Source organism: Hyperoodon ampullatus, assembly GCF_949752795.1.
Source record: "Hyperoodon ampullatus genome assembly, chromosome: 6".
NCBI lineage: Eukaryota > Metazoa > Chordata > Mammalia > Artiodactyla > Ziphiidae > Hyperoodon > Hyperoodon ampullatus.
In genome coordinates this window covers 25912383-25937231 of record NC_136919.1, presented here as the reverse complement: position 1 = coordinate 25937231, position 24849 = coordinate 25912383, and the positions used below count along the sequence as shown (strand labels likewise).

The 24849-nt window shown below is 42.6% G+C and overlaps 2 protein-coding genes across 2 annotated transcripts; one reads left to right on the top strand and one right to left on the bottom strand.

The window, feature by feature from the left end:
* Window positions 1-509: 509 nt before the first annotated feature.
* On the bottom strand, window positions 510-9174 carry SEC61B (SEC61 translocon subunit beta). The gene is made up of 4 exons (XM_079706656.1): window positions 9109-9174; window positions 8814-8911; window positions 3744-3845; window positions 510-793 (listed from the first exon to the last, which is right to left on the bottom strand). Exons 1-4 carry the CDS (start codon window positions 9109-9111, stop codon window positions 706-708), a joined length of 291 nt encoding a protein of 96 aa, XP_079562782.1. The 5' UTR covers window positions 9112-9174; the 3' UTR covers window positions 510-705.
* A 398-nt stretch (window positions 9175-9572) lies between these two features.
* On the top strand, window positions 9573-13268 carry ALG2 (ALG2 alpha-1,3/1,6-mannosyltransferase; the record flags this gene model as incomplete). Its single annotated transcript, XM_079707108.1, has 2 exons — window positions 9573-9920; window positions 12366-13268. 2 exons carry the CDS (start codon window positions 9573-9575, stop codon window positions 13266-13268), a joined length of 1251 nt encoding a protein of 416 aa, XP_079563234.1.
* Window positions 13269-24849: the final 11581 nt, after the last annotated feature.

The window sequence follows — 24849 nt, the reverse complement described above, 5'->3', positions numbered from 1 at the left end:
AAATTTTATATAAGAAATCCAATTTATCAAATGAGTTCTTTCAAAAGGGGTTTAGCAACAAGTGATAAATAGATTGAAACCCCTCATCTACACCCACAGAATTAAGAACTGACAGAAAGAAGAGGCAAAAGTATTATGTATGGTTTGAAAGACAAAGAACAGAATGAGCAAACATTTCATCCAAGATTTCTGGATGATTTCTATGACGATTCCGCTGGGTACCAGCTGCCTTTGAACACAGATCTGCCTGATGGAGTCATAGGCACACTCCTTGAAAACCACAGAACACCCAAAATAACAATGACCAAGACAGAGATCCCTAGAAGAAAACAAGCCAGGGCCACTGACAGTATCGTGCGTTTGAATGACTACATGGTCATGTAAGAAACTGTCAATCCAACGAAAAAAAACAATCTCCACAAAACGCTTTCTACATATTTACTTGTAAACCTAAAGGCAGAGAGAGACTAACGGCCCTAGCAGCCAGGCATAAGCAATGAGACTTGGTATATGAATTTAAAAGTTTATTAGCCACAGAAAAAAAAATGATTCCTTAAAATCAATTTTCATTAAGTTCCCTGTAAAACAGTAAGCTTACAGAAAATTTCTTTCTCATGAACAGAAAATCACTATGCTTTTGGTCCAAGATATGTTGGGTTTTTTTCCTTTCTTCTTCAGATGACAGACAGATGGATGTAGCCGAATCTATGAACGAGTGTACTTGCCCCAAATGTGCAACATAAATACAGAAGCGATGAACAGAAGACTCATAACCAATACTGGAACAGGGCCACTGGAAATAAGAAAAGGCAGGCTTAGTTTCAGTAATAATACATTATTATATTTGTAATATTAAAGACTGCCTAGGGGAAAAGGGAAGGGAAAGCACCTAAGATCCATAGAAGAATATTATTTACATCATTTAAAAATATTCCAAAAATTATTACTGTGGATATTTTGAGGGTGACAGCATTGCGGTTATTTAGAAAGGTGGAATGCTTATCTTTTAATGAAACATACTAAAATATATACAAAAAAAGGATCTAACGTCTTAGAGACACTAGTCTCTTTAATTTTGTGCATTTGATATTCTCCATAATAAAAAGTAATTTTAAAAATTTCCCAAACTCTTTAAGTGCAAATGATCCAATTACCAAACTATTATTTCAAATTAATATTTAAAGACCACCTTCATCGTCTAACTACAATAAACTAGGCATAACAAAGATGAATATCCCATTATAAGTTATGAAGCATTTTCAAATATATGATCCCATATGATTAACAAGCTCAAGACACAGGCGAAACAAATATTAATCTTATGAAATGAGAACACAGAGCCTAAGAACACAGAGCCAGAATGGAAAGGAGGGATCTGAACTCAGGTTTTCTGATTCCACACATAGTGCTCATTTTACTGCTTTACGGTTCCCATATTTAGGGGAGCAAACATTCTAGGCAACATTAATTAAGTTTGATTTATATTTAGTTTACTGTAGAAAGGAAGTATATTTTACTCATCAGCCCTTCCCTAAATCAAATGCTTTCCAGGTTGAGAATTAGTACATGGGTTTCTTACAGTTAGAACTCCTTGATTTTACACAACCTGTCAAAAAATACATTTATCAAATGAATTCTTTCAAAAGGGTAAGTTTAGCAACAAGTGATAAATAGATTGAAACCCCTCATGCTGTCAATGCTGATGTCAGTCAAAGGCCTCGTCTTTTTGACTCCTCTTGCCAACAACAGTTTTGGAGAATTCAAGATGTCACTTCACCTCCCAGGTACACCTGGGGGTGGACACAGGAAAAGACCCCAGGAATCTTTATAATTAGGGCAGTAGAGTAACCCAGCGGAGCAGGCGGTAACAAGAGTCCATTAGTGGACAATAATCAATGCACAGAGATCCAAGTGCTTGCTACACTATTTTGTTCTTCCAAAATTTGTACAATTATGGGAGTAAACAAACTTAAAAGTACCTAGGAAGAGTTCGTCATCACGATGCACTGGATCATACTGCCTTACTTTAAAGCGCCGTTAGGTAACATCAGCCGTAAAGCATAAAGCTGAGAGTGCAGTGCTTAGAGTCCAAGCACTGGAGTCTGGAAACCAACTCTGCCCCTCACAAGCTGTGACTGTGGCCCTGTGACTCACCTTCTCCAAACATCATTTTCCTTGTCTGTAAAGTGGGGATAATTACAGCACCTCTCTCATAGGGCTGCTGAGGTATTAAATATATTAACACACACACTGTATAGGCTTCTAGTAAGCTCTCAGGAAATGCTACTATTATCAACCTGAAAAAAAATTCTAACTCCCAGGAAGAGCCAACAGCAAGCTCCAAGATGGTACCTGACTGCTCCAAGATGTGCATTTGAGGATACAATTTCCCAACTATGTCCTTTCACCAAAAACCTCTCTCTCTGGTATGATGAGACTGTGGTTTATGACACTGCAAAGGAATAGCTTCTATCGATTCCTAGGACTCACAACAGCAGCAAGAGAGCCTGGCTGCACAACAGCCCAAAGCAAGAACAAGCCAGATTCACCCACAAGAGAACAGTTGTTTCACCACCTCGATAAGGGTTTAAAATGTTGTCCCCTGGATACCCTGAAGAGCAAGGGGCTTCAAAATTTGTCTCTGAAATACTCAGAAAAATTACCTCTAACAAGGACCAAAATGCTGCCAACTCACACATCCCCAACCCCAAGAATTATTTCCTGAAATACATTCTCACCTTGTAAGTCTTCGTCATAACAGGGGGGAAAAAAAAATCAATAAATAAAACAAAACCTCAAGAATTCTAGGGAAGTCTTTCTAAATTAAATTTGTGATCTAAGTCAAGCTACTGGGCAACTTAATTAAACTAATCCAGATAAATCTGATTTTGTCTCTGTTACCAAACAGGCAGAATGGAAAGAGCGTGGAATTTAACAGTCCCAGAATATCTGGTTCCAGCTCTTGCTGGCTGTTTGTCTTTGACAAGTAGCTTTGCCTCTCTGAATCTGAGCTTCTGAACCTGAGGTGCTATACGAATGAGAGCTGCTGTCATTATTCCAATTCCTCATCCACTGGATTCAGTCAGGAAACAGCTGTAAGCAGTGGTGTCCTGGAGCCCACCTGGTCAGAAACCTGTGGGATTAGGTTTCACAGTACCAGAAAGTGAGGTGAGGCGTGGGGACAGGGGTTCCCCCAGATGCCCATATCCCATCACCTAATGAGCATTTGCAGGCCTAGAACTGGGGAAGTGATGGGGTCCAGTCACCACCCACCAACAGCAAGGAGGCCAGAGAACTTTTGGTAACACAGCCTAATGCAGAAACTCCCATTAGACTGCAATAATATCAGCTTATGCCTCCAGGAGAGCTTTGAAAAATCACCTAGCTCCTGTTCAAATGGTTACTCCTCTATTTCTCAGTGTGGGACAAGAACACCAAATGAAGAGCAATTTCACCTAATTAAACCGTTTTCCCTCCAGTTCTCTCTATTCCCATCATTTATTCTGACAGAGCTACATGAAGATGTTCCCTTGCTTTCACTCAAACCATGAACAGATGTCATACCAGGCCCTAAACTAATTGGCTGCTATATGGACAAACCAAACCCCGCCCACCCGGCACAAAGGAAGCTGCAGTGTATTATAGATCTCATCAAAGCAAACACCACTGGTGGCGGAAAGAGAGTGCTGCCAAAGGGCTCTGTGATTCTGGACAGAAACACAAGGTCTGCTCCCAGGACTTACACTTTGAGCCCCGGTGAATCTTCTGTGTAGAATCGCCACATCCCCCCAGTGCCTGCTGAGGTCGTGCGGCCTGTGCTCCTCGTTCCGCAGCTGGCATTTTTCCTGTGAGAGAAAAAATGTTACAAATGGCCTTTTTTTGGAAACCCTTATCAGAGCATTATAACATATGCTACCATTACACTGGTAAAGAACCAAAAAATTAACTTTTTCTTTACTAATACCTCCTTGCTTTTGCTTGCTTTTACTCCACTGACCATAACCAATAAGAACTGAGTACCCACCATACACTGATGCATACAATAACCCAGAAAAGTAGTTACCATCTCCATTTTATAAATGAGGAAAATGAGGCTCATAAAAGGTTAGGCAAAGTGCCGAAGACCACATAGCCAGCAGGCAGCCATGCTCGGCTGTGGACCCAGTTCTGACTTGAGCCCACCCACTTGCTCACACATATGGGCACCTCATTTGGACAGTGCACTTCAGTTTCACTTCACATGTATTTTTGTGAAGTCAAGTAAAAAAACTCCTGCTTAAAAATACCCTGAATCCATATTACCTGATTTTTAAATGACTACTTTAAAATGTTTTAAAATTACTGTACTTTCTACAAAAAACATAAGTTCTAATTGTAATCCAAGTCTCAAAACAGAGTATATATTTTATGAAAAATTATTTTGAAATCTGTTTTCACTATTTTGATATACTGACTGTAGATCTTGGACAGAAGTAGGACGTGAAAAAATGCAGGAAACACCCAACCAGAACTTGTCCCTCACAAGGGGATCAAGGCTTATGAAGTGAGCTGTGTGGTGCAGGCAGTCCTGGCACACAGAAGCAGCGAACAGCACTAATGCCACTGACCAGGAAGGAAGCCAGGGAATCCTTTCCCTCCTCTCCTGGGTCACTAGGAAACCCTGCCCAACAGCTGTTCTCCCACACAGCGCTCCTCCAATCCCACTTCTCATTTCCCCTCAGTGCGAAACTGGTACCACGTAAAAATAAGTAGTAAGTGTGAGACAGGTCAGAAGAAACCTTCTTCAGCCCATTTATCACCAACTCAGAAATTCTAGGGAAGGGGCAAGGAAGAGAGAGAGAAAGCCCTGTCCCATCACCACCCCTCGCCATTAACCAAATCCCAACACACCCTCCCTCAAAATCCCATTCCAGTTATCCGTGGACTGCTGGTTCTGGATTTTTGAAAAAAAGATGGCCATACAGGGAGAAACCAAAATACCCTATCCCCACCGTCTCTTCTTGCCTCCCAACTCTGGTTCCTAATCCCCACCTCACCCTACCACAGACTTTATTCCACACTCTGAATGCAAGAAGCACTGGTCTAGGGCTCAGGGAGCTTGCCCTGCTGCATGGAGTGGGAGAGTGGAGTCCCGGTTCCAGTGTGGGCTCCAGCAAAAAGAGCTGTGTTCATGCTAGAAATCTAAAAACAATTAGTGTCAAATGGTGATTTTGATGTACTGTACTAAAAAGATTACATTTCAGACACATTAATTATGGGCTACATGGTCACCTGGGAACTTGTAACTCCACCTGTATGACTGTTTCTATGGGAAAACTGATTGTAAACTGTACAGGGATTTACAGAGTAATTCATACACTTACAAGAGCTTTCACACACACACACAGATACACATCATCTAATTGGTGGAGTAGGTATGTGAAATTTTCCTCATTCATAAAAAGGAGCTTGAGCTAGATGATAAACCCAGTGTGGACATAATAAGTCATCGGCTGAGCCAAGACTAGGACCCAGGTACTTTCTACTATTCCCACACCCACCCAACTCCAGTTCCTGTCTTCAAAATCTCCAGGAGCCCCCAAGGAATCAGTCTGTGCTCTTTGAAGATTTCTTACATCTGCTGGCACACGGACACAGCAGAGGATTCAGGCCACCTAGAAATACCAAAAATGTACTCAAAATACCTCCCATCCCCCCTACTGGGAAGCTAGGTAGAAGTTAACAGAGCCCATTTTAATCTCCTAAATTTCTTTTTGGGGTCTATTTTACCCTTTCTTTCTAGCCACTGTGTAACTGCCTCCCTCCTCCTATACCCCAACGCAATGGTTTTTCGTAACCAACCTTTAACATACTTTGTTCTAACATGGTGGTCTTCTGGCTGTTCCTCAAAGAAGCCAAGCTCATTCCCACCTCAGAGTCTTTACACTTAACTATTCCTCTTGTCTAGGAAGCCTATTCCTCCCCGGACCGTTGCATAATTTGCTCCCTTGTCTCTTCTAGGTCTCTACTCACCTGTCACCTACTTTGAACACCCTATCCTCACCCACCCTCTAGTCTCCACACAACTTTATTTTTCTTCTTGGCCTTACTGCCTGAAATATTATCTGTTTATTTGCCTTGTCTATGGTCTCTTACAATGGAATATAAGGTTCATGAGGTCAGACCCTGACTAGCTTGTCCACAGATACAGCCTCATGACTGGAACAGTACCTGGCATGTACCCTCAATAACTATTTGATGACTTCCTTAATACCCCAGCTAGTCCATCACCTTACTATGCCTGATTCCCATTAATCCTGAACACTAGAGACTGTCATACAGAGTGAAGTCAGAAAGAGAAAAACAAGTATCGTATATTAATGCATATATGTGGAACCTAGAAAAATGGTGCAGATGAGCCGGTCTGCAAGGCAGAAATAGAGACAGAGATGTAGAGAACAAACGTACGGACACCAGGCGGGGAGAGCGTGTGTGGGGGGTGCTGTAATGAATTGGGAGATTGGGATTGACATGTATACACTAATACGTATAAAACAGGTAACTAATAAGAACCTGCTGTATAAAAAGAAATTCAAAAAAAAAATCCTGAACACTGCAGCATTTTAAGGCTTTACAGTTTACAATGTGTTATTGCTCCTTTTCATCCTAGCAACTTCCTTTTATACAGTAGTAACAGAGCAAGGACTCCAACCCTGGCCTGACCTTAAATCCCATACAGTTACTTCTCAAGGTTCTACTTCTATTACCTCATTGAACATGGAGACAGAATGCAAATCTGTGGACTACATAATCCACAGCACTATTATTAACTGTTAGCTTCAACTTTTTCTTACAGACTCGCAAAGAGGGAATATATTCTTGAACAGTCAATACCTATTACATTACACTCATGAAGTAACACTTAGAAGAGTACCAAGATTCTAGAAGGGAACTCTGTAGGGTCTCTCAGTACATAGAACCGTGGTCTGTTGAGTTACATTGGCCCCAGTGGTAGTGAATTCTAAAAGACGACATCAACACCCCCAACGTGATAAGCTGCATCTGTCCTCAAATGTTTGTTTCTCCATTTCACTTGTGCAGCAGTTATTTCAATTTTATTTATTAAGTAATTAGTTATTTCATTTATTTGATAAACATACGATTTCTCTTTTTTTTAAAGAGTTTTCAGATGATCAGACTTCTCTGCCACAGTGTTACCAATTCTCCTTAACTAGACCCACTCCCCAAGGAACTGTACCAACAGGACAGGTTTTCCATTCCAGCACAAAGAATCTTTGAAATCCAGGGTGGGAACAAGACAGCACCCCAAGCCCAAATAACCTACACCACAGCCTGACACACTTTCCAGCTGGTCCATCCCAGCCTTACCTTGAACACCTTGATGACAGGGAACTCACAATCATTCAGGGTCATCTTAGCATTTCTCACAGTTCTACTGGAATTTTTTTTGCTCAGACGAAATCTGTCTCATGTAAGTTCAAATCATCAGTTTTAGATTTACCTACTGTACCAACAAGAGAAGTCTCATCCCTCTTCACATCCTTGAGAATAGTTTTCGTGTATCTCTTCAAGGTCTTTTCCTCTCTAGATAAAACCCCCACTGGTTCCTTCAAAACAATCCCAAGATTACAGGGTGGCTTGATTCCTTCCCTCACTCATCATTTATTGTGTCAGCCTTATGGTAGGATAGAGCTGATGGGCAGTTTTTGTCAAAGTCTATCGTGTCAGCCTTATGGTAGGATAGAGCTGATGGGCAGTTTTTGTCAAAGTCTATCGTGTCAGCCTTATGGTAGGATAGAGCTGATGGGCAGTTTTTGTCAAAGTCTAATGAAGGAGATAAACATGAAAACATAAATGCTATTAGAAGGGTATGAACAAAACGCTTAGGAGTAAAAGAGAAGACTAGTAGCTGCTGTTGCCTTTGGAGTCAGGGAAGGCCTCAAGAGGAAATAACCCCTGAGCCTAGTCTTGGAGAATATACACAGATGACCAGAGGGGTGGGGGTTGGGGGGGGTGTCTAGTGAGTTCAGAAAACAGTAATAAGCTCACTGTTGCTGGATCACAGGAGAGAGAGAGAAGAGAAGCGATTAGGCTGGGGGGAAAAAACCCCCACCACCAAGAGCTTTGGTAACCCTCTCCCCCTCCCCACCGTGTTTAAGTTCAGCAACAAGAAACTAACCAGCAGTGTGCCAGAATCAGAGCAGAAATTTTGCTAGATGTGAGAAACTGAGGGCTAAACTGAGGCAGTAGAAATGGAGAAGGAAAGAACGGATCAGAAGTTCTTCATGTACAATATAAACGTACTGGATAAAGACAGCATTAAAAGAATCCAAGATGACGCTTAAGTCTGGCTTTGGGTGAACGAGTTTACAGCAGTGCTTTATGGACGTAGGGAGATATAATTGGGGGCGGGAGCTGAGGTGTGAAAAGAAAGACAGAACTGCGCATTAGACGAGTCATGTTAGACCGAGTGTGTATGGGACTTCCAGATAGAAATGTGAGTGGAGAGCTCAGGTCTAAAGACACCAGTTCAATGACGTCGGTTTTCTCAATGCTGTCTATGACCTTACTCCAGTTTAACTTTCCTTTTTCAAGAGTGGTACTCAAAGCTGAGCAATGCGAAGAAAATATTGCCTCCCTCTCGAGACGCAAAAGACCAAGAAGTCTTTAACTACCCCTACGGCCACATCACAGGCAGCTAGCTCGTTTTGCCCTTACGAATCTTAACATCCTGGGATCTCCTTCTCAGGACCAACGAATTCTTGGGCCCTGTCCCTCGGAGCCCACAGCCGAGAGGGTCGCAAGATCCTTACCTCTGCCGGACTGTGGATCCCGCCGCCCGAGCGGCCACTGCTTTGCTGGGAGAGCGCCCTGAGGAGCCCACGTTAGTGCCACTGGGGGTCGGACCAGGCTGTAGAGGGAGACAAGGAGAGAGACTGGTGAGCGCCGCCGGCCGGCCCCCAGACCCCAGGCTCTGACGGCCGAGACCGGGACATGCACGGGGGGCTAGGGAAAACAAGGGAGCCGCGGAAGCAGGACAAAGCGTAAGGCAGGAATCTCGGCGCCTGGGAGAAGCCGGGACAAGGAGGGACGGCTGGGGCCACAAACCATGCTGGAGACAGGAGGGTTGCAGGAAGCTGAGGTGGACAGCGGAGAAGCGGTGGAGCCCGTTGGCCGGAGGGACTGACTCAGGTCCCGCCCCCAGACCTGCTGGCAGGGTCCTCGCTGACTCCAGGGACGCTTGGGCTGTCCTAAGATATGCCTGTAGGAATTTTGCAAGAGGAGACCCTGTGAGCTGCTGTATGGGAATTACAGACCTCATGTATTTTTCCTTTGGATCACAGCGTCCTTCCTAGAGTCCAGTATCAACCAATAGGAGGATCTAGCCATGATGAGACGAGAAATTTCCTCCGGCAGTTACTAGGCACCCACAGATTCGCGCTGACGTGACCTAACGGACGCACGCGCCGCGGGGCGTGGTCGGTCCGCGTTTAGGGCCAGTTGGGAAGCTGGAGGAAGGAGCATGCGCGGAAGCCCTTAAGCGTGCTAGGTGAAGGTGCGGCTCCCGGGCTATGGCGGAGGAGCAGGGCCAAGATGAGGACCTGGGTCCTAAACCGTCCGTGTTGTTTCTGCACCCGGACCTGGGTGTAGGCGGCGCCGAGCGGCTGGTTGTGGACGCAGCACTGGCGCTGCGGGCGCGCAGATGTAGCGTGAAGATCTGGACGGCGCACTACGACCCCGGCCACTGCTTCGCGGAGAGCCGCGAGCTGCCGGTGCGCTGCGCCGGGGACTGGCTGCCTCGCAGCCTGGGTTGGGGCGGCCGCGGCGCCGCGATCTGCGCCTACGTGCGCATGATCTTCCTGGCTCTGTACGTGCTGTTCCTTGGCGACGAGGAGTTCGACGTGGTAGTGTGCGACCAGGTGAGGTGGCCACGGCCGGCCCTCGCCGCCCCTCTTTTTCTCACTACGGAGGGCGCGCCGCATGACCTCTGCTGACCTCTCCCTGTCTGTGGTTCGGAAAGATCGGAACTGATCTGGAGAGATCAAAGTGGGAGTGAGATTGTGGTTCTCAAACTTTAGTGTGGACCCGTTAAAGTGGCAGATTGCTTGCCCCCACCCTCAGGTGTTTTTATCCTGGGACCCTGAGGTGGGGCCCCGAAATATGCATCTTCACTGGATTATCGGGAGATTCTGAAGCATATGGGCCTTGGTGCTCTCTCTAAGAAACGCAGGCATTAGAAGTCAGCCTTCAGTCATGTTTTGTATGGCTTCCCTGTTTTGCATTATTCCTCTTGACACTAGTTCCAAGCCACATGCATCCCACTGTAGCATTTGCTGTCAGGCCACTCCGCTCCTCAACAGTGGCGTGTGTTTAATAAAACCCTAAGCTAAACATGTCATGTCCCTATCAAAACTTTAACATGGCTCCCCATTAGTCTTTGGAGAAAAGTCCAGGCTCTTTACCTTGGTAAATAATGTCCACCTGGATATGGGCTCTAGCTAGTCTAGACTCTTTCTGTGTTCTGTCTTTTTTTTTTCCCCAAAAATATTTATTTTAAAAAGTAACACCTACTCAGGACTAAAAATTCAAATAATAAGAAAGACTAGAATGTAAAAGCCCCATTCCAATTCTACTCCCTAAAGATAGCCACTGTTAACCGTTTCTTCTGTATGCTTTCAGAACTTGTCTGTGGCTATACCAGCATATGATGTCTGTTCATAGATACATCTTATTTATAATAATTAGGATTATGACACACCTACTATTGGACAGCTTGCTCTTTTTCACCAAAAATTTTTACTTGGGACATCCTTACATATCAATATTAGAGATTCACTTCATTCTTCATAGTGGCTGGAAAATTTGCTTTTGTTTGACTGTACCATCATTTATACATTCTTCTGCTAAAGGACAATATCAGTGTGACCAGTTTTTTGCGAATAGATCAGTGTTGTAATGAACATCTTTATGCCTTTTTTTTTGTACTTCTGCAAGCATGGTCTTTGAAATTCATAGAAATAAAATTGGTAGGTCAAATTGGTAGGTCAAAGAGCTGTACATCTTAAATGTCAATAGCTTTTGCCAACTTTGCCTTCCAAAGAGGTTCTGTCATTCTACTCTCCCACAGTGATAGAGCCTGTTACTCCATGCTTTTGTGCACATTGGATGTTATCAGCATTTTAATCTTTGCCAAGCTAATAGGTGGAAATGGCATCACGTTTGTATTTGTATTTCTTTAATTATTACTCCTGAGTTACTTTTGATCATGCTTGCTTGTGTACAAGCTATTTCTTTTTGAGAAACGTGGGCATTTGCCCAATATCCTGCATGTGTAAAATTAGTCAGTAAGCATTAGGCAGCTGAGACTGTAGTGGATAGAGAAAAAAACGAGCTTGGAAGTGGGAGACCTGGATTCAAGTTCCATATCAGCTATTTTCTAAGTAGCTTTGGATAAATCCTTCAATATCCCTAAAGCTCACCTTTTTCAGGTGTTAAGTGAGTCGGAGATTGACTTGTAAAGATTACCCAACAGGAAAGTCTTAGTAATGATTATGGTTAACATTTCAATAAATACTGAGCACATAGTGTGTGCTAAATTCTTACACGTTTTACATGCACCAGTGGATTTAATAATGACAAAAATTATATGGGTTTTTTTTTTAAACTGGAATTGTCACCAATTTACAGAAGAAACTGAGGCCCAGAGAGAGAGGTATATTACTTGGTCATGGTCACACAGCTACTACTAGAGCTGAAATTCAAACCCTGTCGATCTTGATTCCAGAGCCTACACTCTAAACTACTATAGTTCATTCATTCACTTCCTTAGGTCGAGGAAGATACTGGAGTGGCTCTGTCCAGTGTGGTAGCCACTAGCCATAGGTGGCTATTGAGCACTTGAAATGTGGCTAGTCTGAACTGAGATGTGCTGTAAGTGTAAAATACACATCTGATTTTAAAGATTTAATGTGAAAAAGAAAGAATAGAAGATGTCATCAACTTTTTAAGTATTAATTACATTTTGAAGTGATAGTATTTTAGATAAAATACATTAAAATTAATTTAACCTTTAAGAAGCTGTTAGTGTAGTTACTAGATTTTTATTTCCATTGGACAGTGCTGTTCTAGAGGAAACCACTGGACTTGCAGCTTTAAATATTTAGCACATATCCAGAAACTGTCTACCAGCCTTCTGTAAACCAGGCATTTTACCAGGTGAGAGTCTGGGGGCATACAACGCAGAACTAGACATTGCCCATGAAGGGCCCACAGACTAGCAGGCAAGGTAGGTATCTGTTTCTTTGATTTGGTTGAAGTTTAGTTGACCAGTCACTTCATCTGCTGTTGATTTTTGCTTTGGCTAGGTGTCTGCCTGTATCCCAGTGTTCAAGCTGGCCAGACGGCGTAAGAAAATCCTGTTTTACTGTCACTTCCCAGATCTGCTTCTCACCAGGAGAGATTCTTTTATTAAACGCCTATACAGGGCCCCAATTGACTGGGTAGAGGAATACACCACAGGCATGGCAGACTGCATCTTGGTCAACAGCCGGTTCACAGCTGCCATTTTTAAGGAAACGTTCAAGTCCCTGTCTCACATAGACCCCGATGTCCTCTACCCATCTCTGAATATCACCAGCTTTGATTCAGCTGTTCTTGAAAAGCTTGATGACATAGTCCCCAAGGGGAAAAAATTCATACTCCTCTCCATCAACAGATATGAAAGGAAGAAAAATGTGACTTTGGCACTAGAAGCCTTAGTAAAGCTGCGTGGAAGATTGTCATCCCAAGATTGGGACAAAGTTCATCTGATCATTGCAGGTGGTTATGATGAGAGAGTCCTGGAAAATGTACAACACTACCAGGAATTGAAGAAAATGGTCCAGGAGTCTGACCTAGGCCAGTACGTGACTTTCCTTCGGTCTTGCTCAGACAAACAGAAAATCTCACTCCTCCACGGCTGCACGTGTGTGCTTTACACACCAAGCAATGAGCACTTTGGCATCGTTCCCTTGGAGGCCATGTACATGCAGTGCCCAGTCATTGCTGTTAATTCAGGTGGGCCCTTGGAGTCCATTGTCCACAGCGTCACAGGGTTTCTGTGTGAGCCTGACCCAGTTGACTTCTCAGAAGCAATAGAAAGGTTCATCCATGAACCTTCCTTAAAGGCCGCAATGGGACTGGCCGGAAGAGCCAGGGTGAAAGAGAAGTTTTCCCCTGAAGCATTTACAGAACAGCTTTACCAATATGTCACCAAACTGCTGGTATAATCAGACTTTTTTCAGGTCTTTTTGCTGTATTCATTAACATCACATTTGTAGATTGTTGACCCAGTTTTGAAACCAAAGAAAAAAAGCCTAGTATCTAGGGCAGAAGAGATTTTTTTTTTTTAACATACTTGAATCTTGAATCTGAATCACCTTCCTGTACCCCATATCTCCCAGTCTGCTTTTTTAGGAAAAAATAGTATCTTTTAGGCTGTAATAATTCTGAGTCTTACCAGTGTTGATTAAGATGTAAATATGGTACAATTTCACATTCAGCAGAATATTTTGATTACATGTTCTCTAGATTGTTGCTCTACGTATAAATTTTGAGTTATTTTGTGCCTTATTTGGTTTTAACACTTTAAGTGTATCATCATCAAAGTTGATTAATTTGGCTTCATGGTGTAATGAGAAGACACTTATTGTAGTTTCCAGAATCAGTCCACCTCAGTGTTCAGTGACCTCTGTTAGGAAATTTTTGTTAGTCATACCTTTGCCTGGATCCATAGCAAGAATGCCTTGTATTTTTTTTTTTTAACAAAGATGATTTGTTGTGTTTTTGCACACAGACATGACAATAAATGATGTTTATCATAGGAAGAGACAAAATACTAGATTTTGGCCTCTGTGATCTATTATGGTGGTGTTAGGACTGTAGACAGCCAAGCCTGAATCAGAAACTAGAGTTAACTGGATATTGGAATGAATGGCTGTTGTCACGTGTGCAGTGTGCATCTTGGTTAGGGTTTGTTTCCTAGTGTTATCTGAGTCATCGGCTTCATTAATATTTGTGTTTTATTAAGTAAGCGCCTGCTAAGTATAAGACACAAGTGCTTTTTATCCTTCAAGGCCTGCCTCATGCCACTGCTGTGAAGCTTTCCTTGACCCTCTACCCAGCTCCCGAACTGGAAGTGACCTTCCCCTTCCACTTTCTCTGACCTTCTGGTGGCACTGACCAGTCTTAGAGTTCATTATTTACCTATTGGTCTAAGTACAAATAAACGTAAAGCACTTTCCCACATATCCTTAAAGCTAAATTCATTTTCAGAAATAGCAAAGATCACTAGCCAAAGGTTCCACATTAATCAACTCTAAGAGCACAGACTTGAGAGCCTAACAGCCTGTGTGACTTTGCGCAAATTGCTTAATCTCTGGGCCTCAGCTTCTTCATCTGTAAAGTGGAGTAACTACTCTTGTACTTTCCTCATAGGGTGGTTGTGATGGATTACCATAATATATGTAAAGTACTTAAAATAGTGGTTGGCACATAGTATGGGCTATATAAATACTAGCTATTTTGCAATTTAGGGTTATCAAAAATTACTATCGAAGTTCCGTGTGGTTTCATGCTGCACTACTGTATTGTCCTTTGGGGTTCTTTAGAGCATGAAGTTTCAGGTTGTGATTTATCACATCAATCTATACCACAGGAGTATTTTATTTTGTTTTATTAATGTTTAAATCACTACCAAATTTAATGTTGTCAGACTTAGTATTCATTAACATTTCATTACATTTGGAAAGATTGGTTTATCGCAGGAGCATTTTAGTGAAATGAAATGACTGTACCAGTAAGGAGTTCGCTAAAATGAGAGTGTCAGGTTTATTGAGTCTTTTATGGAATGAAAAGTTCAGTTGAGTTCTCTTTCCTTTGGCGTTGTGAAAGCTTGCCATCCAGTAAAGTAGCTCATCCCATCTTTTGTGGCTTGGTGCATGTATTTCTCAGGGAACTGCAGCCTTTCCAGAAAGGCCTGATGGCTCTGACCACTGGGTTTAGGACAGACAGACTCAGTCATGCACTGAGCCATAACTGATGCTTACCCATTCCAAGCACTAAAACTTTTGCCTATTTGACCATTTTTATGCAGATCCTTCCAAAATGGGCTACCTGGGTTCATGGGCCTTAAGTTTAACTTCCCTTCATTGTCTGAAGTCCCAGCAGGTGACAGTAAGACCACAGATCTGGAAAGGATGCAAAGCCCTGCCTGAGCTTCCAGCCTCTGGTGCATCTTGGACCTAGGATGGAGCTTTGCCCATAGGAGGTATTCACAGCTTCCAGAACTAAGGTGAAGTTAGGGGAAATAGAAGCATGGAAGACTGAAGTGAACTGTCCAGGACCTTAACAGAGGTAATTCTTCTGGCACTTAACTGTGGGCCATGAGACACATATCAGACAACTCATTTCATCCTAACAGTTCTATGAGGTGTCGGTACTCTTCCCGTTCGAGATGAGTATGGTTAAGCAGTTGCCTGTGTCACACAGCCTGGAGGGATGGGCAGCGTCTCAAGGCTTTGATTCCAAAGTCCAACCACATTACCGTTCTTCAGCCTGCCTCCGCCCTGACCAAGCTCCTTGTGTGTGTATTCAGTCAAAAGTCCTCTACCCCACGGCAGGCACACCTGTTCAGGTCCTCAGGTTTAGACAGACTTTGTTATTCATTTTCCCTTTTCATCTTCAGAGCAGTCTTGTGAGGTGGGTATGATTGTCTCTCATTTTATACACAAAGAAGCTCAGAGAGATGAAAGACTTGCTCAAGGGCACAATTGAAAAGTGAGTGAACCAGGATTCAACCCATGGTTACCTGATCCATCCAGGATGGCACATACCAGAATTTCTCAGCCAGCTCCCCTTGACAACCATAAATATCACACGTCCTTCAATACTTTATGAAATTCAACATAAATATAGCATTCTTTGAGTCAAATCAAAGCTGGGGTACAGGACACTTTTCTGTCTTCAAATTAGTGCTCTGACCCTAAAAGAGGTCCTGATGTCCCACACCCACCCCATTGCCCTATCCCAACCCCGTGAGAATTGCAGCTTGGAGGCCATGCCACCTCCCCTCACTGTTGCAGACATTGGGTCATTCAAAGTCCTAGTGGAGTTATCAGGGTCATTTTCTTGCACAAAGCAGAAATGCAAGCTGATGTAACTCAAAAGGTTTTAAGAGTTGGGTGTTTGAAAAAATCCACACCAGAAAATACTTTCACATCCCCACCCCCATCCAAGGATGGGTGAGCTGGAGACGGAAGCTTCTTTCCCATGCACTTTCTTTCAAAGAGGTCACTGTTTTCCTCTGTCGGCTCGCTCACCTGTGCACATGGATGCAACCCCTGGCCCTTCACTGCCTTCCATGGATCACCAGTTAGCTCAGATTTTACACACACACACACACACACACACACACACACACACACACACACACACACACACACACACACACACACACACACACACACACACACACACACACACACACACACACACACACACACACACACACACACACACACACACACACGATGGAGGTGGGGCTGGAAGCATGTACTTAGAAAAGACATCCATTCACTCAGCTGATGGGGAGCAGTAATGCTGACTAATGATACTGAAGCCCTATTTGGACAGCCTTTAGAGTTGGCAAAGCCCTTTCCAGGTTGTATCATTTGCCCTTCACAGCGTCATTCCAGGCAATTATTGTAGCTCTGCTTACTGTTGAAAAGCTGAGGCTTACAGCCAGGAAGCCCTGGACCAAATCAACAGTTCTTTCAGTTGTACTACAGATGCCTCATCAGTAAATGCCTCACCACCTTCTAACGGGCCTAGTATGCCAGTTTCTCTTTTACTGTCTTCTCCTTCCATAAAGAAAATGAGGCACCTGGACACTCCACTGCCCTACTCTCTGCTCATCCCCCATCCCTGTTCATGACCATCAGCCCTTCTCTGTCCACCTCTGCCAACATCACTAACTCCTGTGACCTCCTTTCTTTGCATTTCCAACTCCCAGAATCAAGTAGACTCAGAGCTGACTAGGACCCCAGAGATCACACAACCTAATTTACTATTACACAGATGGGAAAACAGGCCCAAAAAGAGAAAGGGACCTGCCTGAGGTCACACAGAGGGACAATTGCAGCCCTCCTCTAACTTCATTCTGAAGCCCCTCATGCCACCTCTACTTTGTCCAAAACCCCTTATATCCTGCGACTTCCTTTGAACTTCTTACTGCTTCATTCCTAACCTCAGTCCCCTGCAGCTCTGTCCCCAACAGCCTGTGAGGGTGCCACCACCCAGACACCAGTGCTCTCCTGCCTGCTAGCTGAGGGGTGGGGAGCTTTCTCAGTGACAACTGTCCTCTGATTAAACAGCAACCCTTGGCAGTGGAGGAGATAGGGAGAGATTTTACCACGCTGCCTCCGAGCCAAGGGGCTGCTAGAGCCAGCACTGTGTCCTTGTCCAGCGGACTGGGGATTGTGTGGAGCTCACAGTAAGGGTTAACTGGCCTTGTGACCCAGAAACAGGACCACAAGCAAATGCTGAACTGTCTTGTAGGAAGCACTATCACTAGGCTAGCCACTGATGTCATTTGAGACAAATATAGTCTAGAAGTCTCTCAGGGGTTGTGTGTATGTATGTGTATGTATATGTATGTGTGGGTGTCTGTGTGTGTTGGGGTTTTTGGGGGGAGGGCACAGGTGTAGCACAGGTGTGACTTACCTTTGTGACCTGCCACTCACCCAAGAAATTTACAGGCAGAATTAGAGCAGACTGCTAAGTTGATGAAGTCAAATCGGCCTTTGCTTTTCTGTGTTACTTAAACTAGTATTTCAGGGTTCCATAACTATTGAGAAGGTGTCCTGATGGTGACAATTCTAAAGTCTAGGTTTCCTTATCTATAAAATGGGTATAATCAGGTTCTAAGTAGCCCACCCCATAGGGAGGTTGTGAAGAGAGTGAGTGAGAGGACTGAATCAGTATATGAGTGAGACAGAGGATGTGAAGCTGATGTATAAACTGTAGAGTGCCATGAGCTTCTTAGGGATGAAGGCCATCTTTCACAGGTCAGGATGAATTGCCCCTGCCTGTTGGGATCCCAGTAAGAGTAGCATTGGAAGTCTGCCTTCACCATAGAAAGTCACACCATGGGGAGATGGACAGAATGTTTAAGCAACCCCAACAAGTAGTATTTCCCTCTCAGTTTGTGGAGTAACTCAATATCAGGTTTCCCAGCAGTCAGGACAGTGTGGTACTGAAGTAAGGATGCACAAATAGATCAATCCAACAGAATAGAGTTCTAAAATAAATCTGCACATATGTGGGCAGTTGATTCTTGCCAAAGGTGCCGAGGTAATTGAATGGGGAAAAGATAGTCTTTTCAAGAAATGGCGCTAGAACAGTTGGGTATCTGTATGGAAAAAAAAAAAAAAGAACCTCAACCTTTACGTCACACTATATACAGAAATGAACTTGAAGTGTATCATAGGCCTAAACGTAAAAGCTAGACTGCAGAAGTTAGAAAAGAAAATAGAAGAAAATCTCCATAATCTCAGGGGTAGGCAAAGATTTCTTTGATAGGACACAAAAAGCACAAAGCATAAAGGGGAAAATTGATAGGTTGATTTCATCAAAATTAAAAACTGCTCTTCAAAGGACAGTGATCTTTTTTAAAAAAAATTAAAGAACAAGTAAGTCAGCCTGGGAGAAAATATTTAATATATCTGGTAAAGATCTGCATCCAGGATATGTAAAGAAGTCTTACAACTCAATAGTAAGAGAACAAACAACCCACATTTTTTAATGGGCAGAGATTTGAATGGCCATTTCACAGAAGCTATACAAGTGGCCAATAAGCCCATGATAAGATGTTCAACGTCACTGGTCATTAAAGATATGCAAATTAAAACCACAATGAGATATCAGTGCACACCCATAAAATGAAAGACTCAGTAAAAATGTTGGTGAGACTGTGGAACACCTGGAATTCTCACACGTTGCTGATAGGAATGGAAAATGGAGTAAACTCTTTGAAAAACAGTTTGATAGTTTCTTACAAAATTAAATGTGACACTTACCACACGACCCAGCAATTCCACTTCTAGATATTTTGCCTAAAATAAGTGGAAACATATATCTAAACAAAGACTAACTCAAATATTCATACCAGCTTTTTCCATTAATAGTCAAAAACTGAAAATCTAAGTATCCATCAACAGGTGAATGGATAAACAAATTGTGGTACATTCATACGATGGGATACTTCTCAGCAATAAAAAGAAATGAAATGCTGATAAGCACAATGATGTGGATGAATCTCAAAAACATGCTGAGTGAAAGAAGTCAGACACAAAAGAGTTCATACTGTGTGATTCCATGGATGTGAAACCTTAAGGAAAGAAAAAGCAAAGCTAATCTATAGTGACAGAAAGCTGATCACTGTTTGCCTGTGGCCCAGGGAGAGAGAGAGATTGCCTAGGAAAGGGCACAAAGGAACTTTTTGACATGATGGAAATGTCCTATATCTTTATTATGGTGGTGGTTATAATGGTGTATAAATATGTCAGAACTAATCAAATGTATGCTTAAAATGAATGCATGTTATTGCATGTAAATTATACCTCATTAAGTTTTTTTTAAAAAAGCACAAGTGATGTAGTCCCATTTTTATAGAAAAGGTTTTCTAAATGAATAAATGTGAGAATATTTAAATATATATATAATTGTCCCCAGGTGGGTGTGATTAATCTGTAGGCATTAAATTTTTCTTTTGTTTGCTTGTATTTTCTGATACGCCATAAGCTGATTTTTCTCATAAGATAAAAAAATTCAAACATAAAAGCATAAAATAATCTTATTGGTCACTTACATTCTTACAGTGTATTTTTAGACATTTGTGTTACCAACTATTGCCCTATCTGGGAAGTATCGTCTGTTCTAATTAATCCCTTATTATTATATATTATGATTGCTCCAACTGTTTGCTACTACAAGCAACCTAGCAGAAAAATAATTGACTTTAAATTCTAAAAGTAAATATTTAAAATTTTAAAAAGCAAAAACAAGGAAAAAATCTGGGCTTCCCTGGTGGCGCAGTGGTTGAGAGACCGCCTGCCGATGCAGGGGACACGGGTTCGTGCCCTGGTCCGGGAAGATCCCACATGCCGCGGAGCAGCTAGGCCCGTGAGCCATGACCGCTGAGCCTGCGCGTCCGGAGCCTGTGCTCCGCAACGGAAGAGGCCACAACAGTGAGAGGCCCGCATACCGCAAAAAAAAAAAAAAAAAACAAGGAAAAAATCAGAAAAAAGTAGACATATGAAAAGGTTGCAAAACTGCCTAGCAATACACCAAAAAAAATAGTAATTTTCAAAAAAAAATCACTAACTGATGACGTTTATTTTCAAACCAAATTACCATGTTGTCCAGCTTGCTTTCAGCTTAATTATATGCTCCCTTTCATTGTGGGACCTGGAAACCTAACTTAACACTTCAATTCAGTAGACTAATACAATATCATATGTCAGGACATACCACTATTTTAAAACTTTAACAAGGTAACTGTATTAGCCAGAACTCTTTTGCTTGCAAGTGACAGAAACCCAATTGTAGCTAATGCAGAAAAGGGAAATTTTTAGAAAGCTACAGGGATAGATGATTCAAAGAAAAGTTACATAACTGAAACAGGGGAAGTGCAGGTATATAGCTAGGCCTGAGGTTCAAATGGAACCAGGAATTCACATGCCACTAGGAAACTATTTTTTAAAATATATAACGTCACTGTCTTTCATTATAGACTAGTTTCTTTCTCATGGTAGGAAACATGAGCACCAATAGCAGCCGAGAACCTCCATCTTACTTTTCCATCATCAAAGAGGAACCAGCCTTCTTTTTCAGTGTTAAAAAAGACATCATTGAAGATATCACCTTCTTGGTTCAGGTGCCTTCCCTGAAAGTAAGGAAGCAAGTCAGGAGGCAAGGTACTGTGGTTTGCCGGGCTCAGGTTGGCTCCCATCAACTGTGGGTAGGATCCAGGATCACACAGCAGCAGGAATCATATAGCTGGGAGAAAGGAGTCCAGGGTGTACAGAGGAAGGAGGAGGAAGCAGATCCCAGAAAGTGAGTTGGGAAGATAAAACAGGTGTCCTCTCTAGTTAAAAAATGATCTTACACTCAAGGGGCCCTGCCACACAAGCCATCCCTTCCCGTGTACATTTTGCCCATTACTTCCACTTCCACAATACTTCTTTTTTTTTTTTTTTTGTGGTACGTGGGCCTCTCACTGTTGTGGCCTCTCCCGTTGCCGAGCACAGGCTCCGGACGCGCAGGCCCAGCGGCCATGGCTCACGGGCTCAGCTGCTCCGCGGCATGTGGGATCTTCCCGGACTGGGGCACGAACCTGTGTCCCCTGCATCGGCAGGCAGATCTCAACCACTGCGCCACCAGGAAAGCCCCCACAATACTTCTTGCTAATATCTATTTACAACCTTCCTTTTCCAAGGGCCTGGAGATAAAGGAATGCAGTTAACAGTTTCATACTCTTTGACTTGTATAGCTCTGCATTGCTTGATATTAATGTTGGCAGACCTGACCTTATGTTCACATTTGAATAATTATATTTTACTCATATTTTAATTTCTGAATATTTCATTTTATTTTTGTTTGTCTAATAAGCAGAGAAACCTTGGATTTAAGGGTTTTTTTCCTCATATCTAAGAGTATTGGCCTTTAATGATTTATTAGATTTTTTTTTAAGTCTTTGTTAAAGATGACTGTGGTGGTTCTTTTTTTTTTTTTTTTTTAGTGACTTTAAACTTATTTTAATACTTAGGTATTTGCACTTTGGGCAGGGATTATCTGGTGTTGCTTGCCTTTGCTCCAGGAGGTTTTTTTTGTTTTTGTTTTTATTAGTTTCTGCTTTATAACAAAGTAAATCAGTCATACATATACATCTGTTCCCACATCCCTTCCCTCTTGCGTCTCCCTCCCTCCCACCCTCCCCATCCCACCCCTCCAGGCGGTTGTTCTTATTATACCTTTATTAAACAGAAGTGTATCCTTTCTACCTTCCTTTTCTTTTTCTTAAAAAGACACTTGCTTTTCCTTTCCCCTTTTTCATTCTTTTGATCTGCATTGATGTATGCCAATAGCCCATTATTTCAGTATAATAATTTCTTTCAAATGTTTTAATCTTTTGATGTCAGTTTTGACAAGATACTTGCTGCAGTTGTTTAGACTTATTTCAATACAACCAACTGGTCTCACTGCTTCCTACAAGTTGTTGCCTACTGTTCTTGAGTTCCTCCTTCAGAGCCATCATCCTCTTCCTATGGACACACATTGAGTACCATTTTCTCAGAAAGAATACATATATTTGCATAATTAATTCCCATTGCCTTCACATATGAATAGCTTGATCATATATAAAATTCCTGAATCACGTTCTTCTTTCAAACCTTTGCAACTGTCGTGTTATCATCTTCTAGGTAGATTTTCCTATACTATGTTCTAGGCAAAATAAGGTGTGAAAGATGCTCCAGAGAAAAGGCTTTCATGGTCAAATAAGTGTGGGAAATGTTCCATACAATTGTAAATGTACTAGGCAGAGTAGCATGGTAAAGGCCAGGAGACATCCTGAGATAACAAAGGTGGTTTAATTTTATTTCCAGTGTATCCAACCTATTGGACCACAGTAATCTCAAGAGAAAGCAAGTGACCAATAATATGTTTATAGTTAATATTTGTTGAACACTTACTATGAGCCAGGCAATGTTCTAGGACTTATTCTATGGATATCAATTCACTGGGTCCTCATGGCAGCTCTATATGGCTGATAGAATTTTTCAACCCATTTTAACAGATGAGAAAACTGAGGCAAAATGAACTTAAGAAAATACGCTCAAAAATGGCCAATTCAAACCCAGGCAGTCAGTTCCACATTACTCACAGCCCTAACAGTTGGCAAGTAAGGACACAATAAAGGCAACTTCTATAACTGTCCCAAGTCTGAAAAGCATAACAAAAACATCTAATTGCACCAAAAAGGAAAAAAGAACTTTCCACCAAATAGCCTCTGTAACAGAATTTGCCGCTGAATTACTGCAAAGGCACTTTGGGGGGTAATCTGATTATCTTCAGTGCAAGTGCTCAAACTCTGCTGTTGGCCAACGTCCAGGACCCATCATTGAATACTCATCACCTCATCAATTCAGCCTGCTAGACTGACGGGCAAAACAACATCCAAATATTCATTGCACATCTGTGCCGGGCAGATTATACATTAGCAATTCAAATCTGGCCAGTGTACCGGCCATTCCTGCAAACGCGTCTGTTTGGGTGAGATGCCTTGTTGTCTGGGACAGATAATAAGGCAACTCGGTCTAATCTTGAAGAACAATCAACCCATCTTGTGAAGGTGACTGGCTGTGTGTGTTCTTGCCCTGGCAGCATTGGAACAATGGCCCCATGATGCACTCGACTCAGCTGGCAGTGAAGTCCCATCCTGATTAGTAGCCGTGGCTGGTGTCAATCACCACGGGATGCACCATTGTCCTCTGGTCCCCTACACAGTTTATTTACAGGAAAACAAAAGCTTTGGGGGGCTATGGCTGCTTCCCAGAGATTGCAAAATAGATTGAGCTGTCAAGCACACAAAGTAGATGAAGATTAATGAGTTGTGCAGACAATAAATATGAAGAGATGACCATGAATATGCTAATGGGCATTACCATATACACCATAATTGCTACCAAAATTAAAAGGTGGCATGAAGAAGATGGGTCACAAGGTGACAGGGAGATAATCTTAGTTGCTTGAGACGCTCACCCCAGATAAGACCCTCTACAGGTTTCCTTTCCCCGATTAAACCATCCTGAAGCAGCATTGTTCACAAGCTGTCTGAATAGGCTTCTTTTATACGGGGATGTAAGGAGTGGGGTGAGGGGGGAAGCTGGAAGAGTTACTTTGGGGAAACGTGTAATTAGAATAAGAAAGGTGTTTATCAAAGGCAAGAGTTGTCAGGCTCTCTTCTCATCCCCAGGGACAGAACTGATAAGGATGTCACTTCATACTTTAGCCTCCCACATCTCCCCACCACCACTACCTCAGAGCCACAAGGACTATTATAAATAACTATGAGAATGTTAGATCACCTTTTAAGGAGGAGTGAGTGATTTTTCAGAGTATTCCAATACTCTGATGACTTACAAAACGTAAACCTAATAGAGACATTTGAAGTACAAAATGTTTAAAGGTGAATGTTTCCATGAATGATTTGATTTTGGAAATCTGTATCATGTAGAACTGTGGCATGGCTCTGGCATAGCTGATTCCCACCTAGCCTTGCAGCCTCTCCTCACAGTCCTCCATGTGGCAGGATGGTGTCCTCTGACCCTGTTTGCCCCCTGTCTTCCTTTCCATCTTCCTGTCTGTGGATGGCAGTTAAGTTAGCATAAGAGCATACTGAAGTAATGCGATCGGAGTGTGTATGAACATTAGAGAAAGTTCTTGTTTTCTAGTTTCTCTCCTCTGGAGGACCTGGGACAATGGATCTCATTCTCCAGAGGTCTATGGAGCATCACCACCAATTGTAAGAACACACCTTTGTTCCTTCAAGATAGAAACCAAATGTTTACTTCTTGGCCCACACCAGGTGAAGGGGAGCAGGATGAAACCAGGGTCCAAGAAGAGGGCAGAAGGGTGGAAGAGGAAGGGAAGTCAGTAGAAAGGGTCCCAGAGACTGTCTGAGGCTGACTCTACATGGACTGAAATCTGCCTACCAGGGAGAAAAGGGAATTTTGTACAAATGTATGAAAC

Excerpts from the sequence above, each read along its gene's own strand:
- SEC61B (XM_079706656.1), bottom strand. Across the intron at positions 3,846-8,813 it reads GGATCCACAGTCCGGCAGAG|GAAAAATGCCAGCTGCGGAA; the intron begins GTAAGGATCTTG and ends TTTCTCTCACAG. Across the intron at positions 794-3,743 it reads GATTCACCGGGGCTCAAAGT|TGGCCCTGTTCCAGTATTGG; the intron begins GTAAGTCCTGGG and ends TCTTATTTCCAG.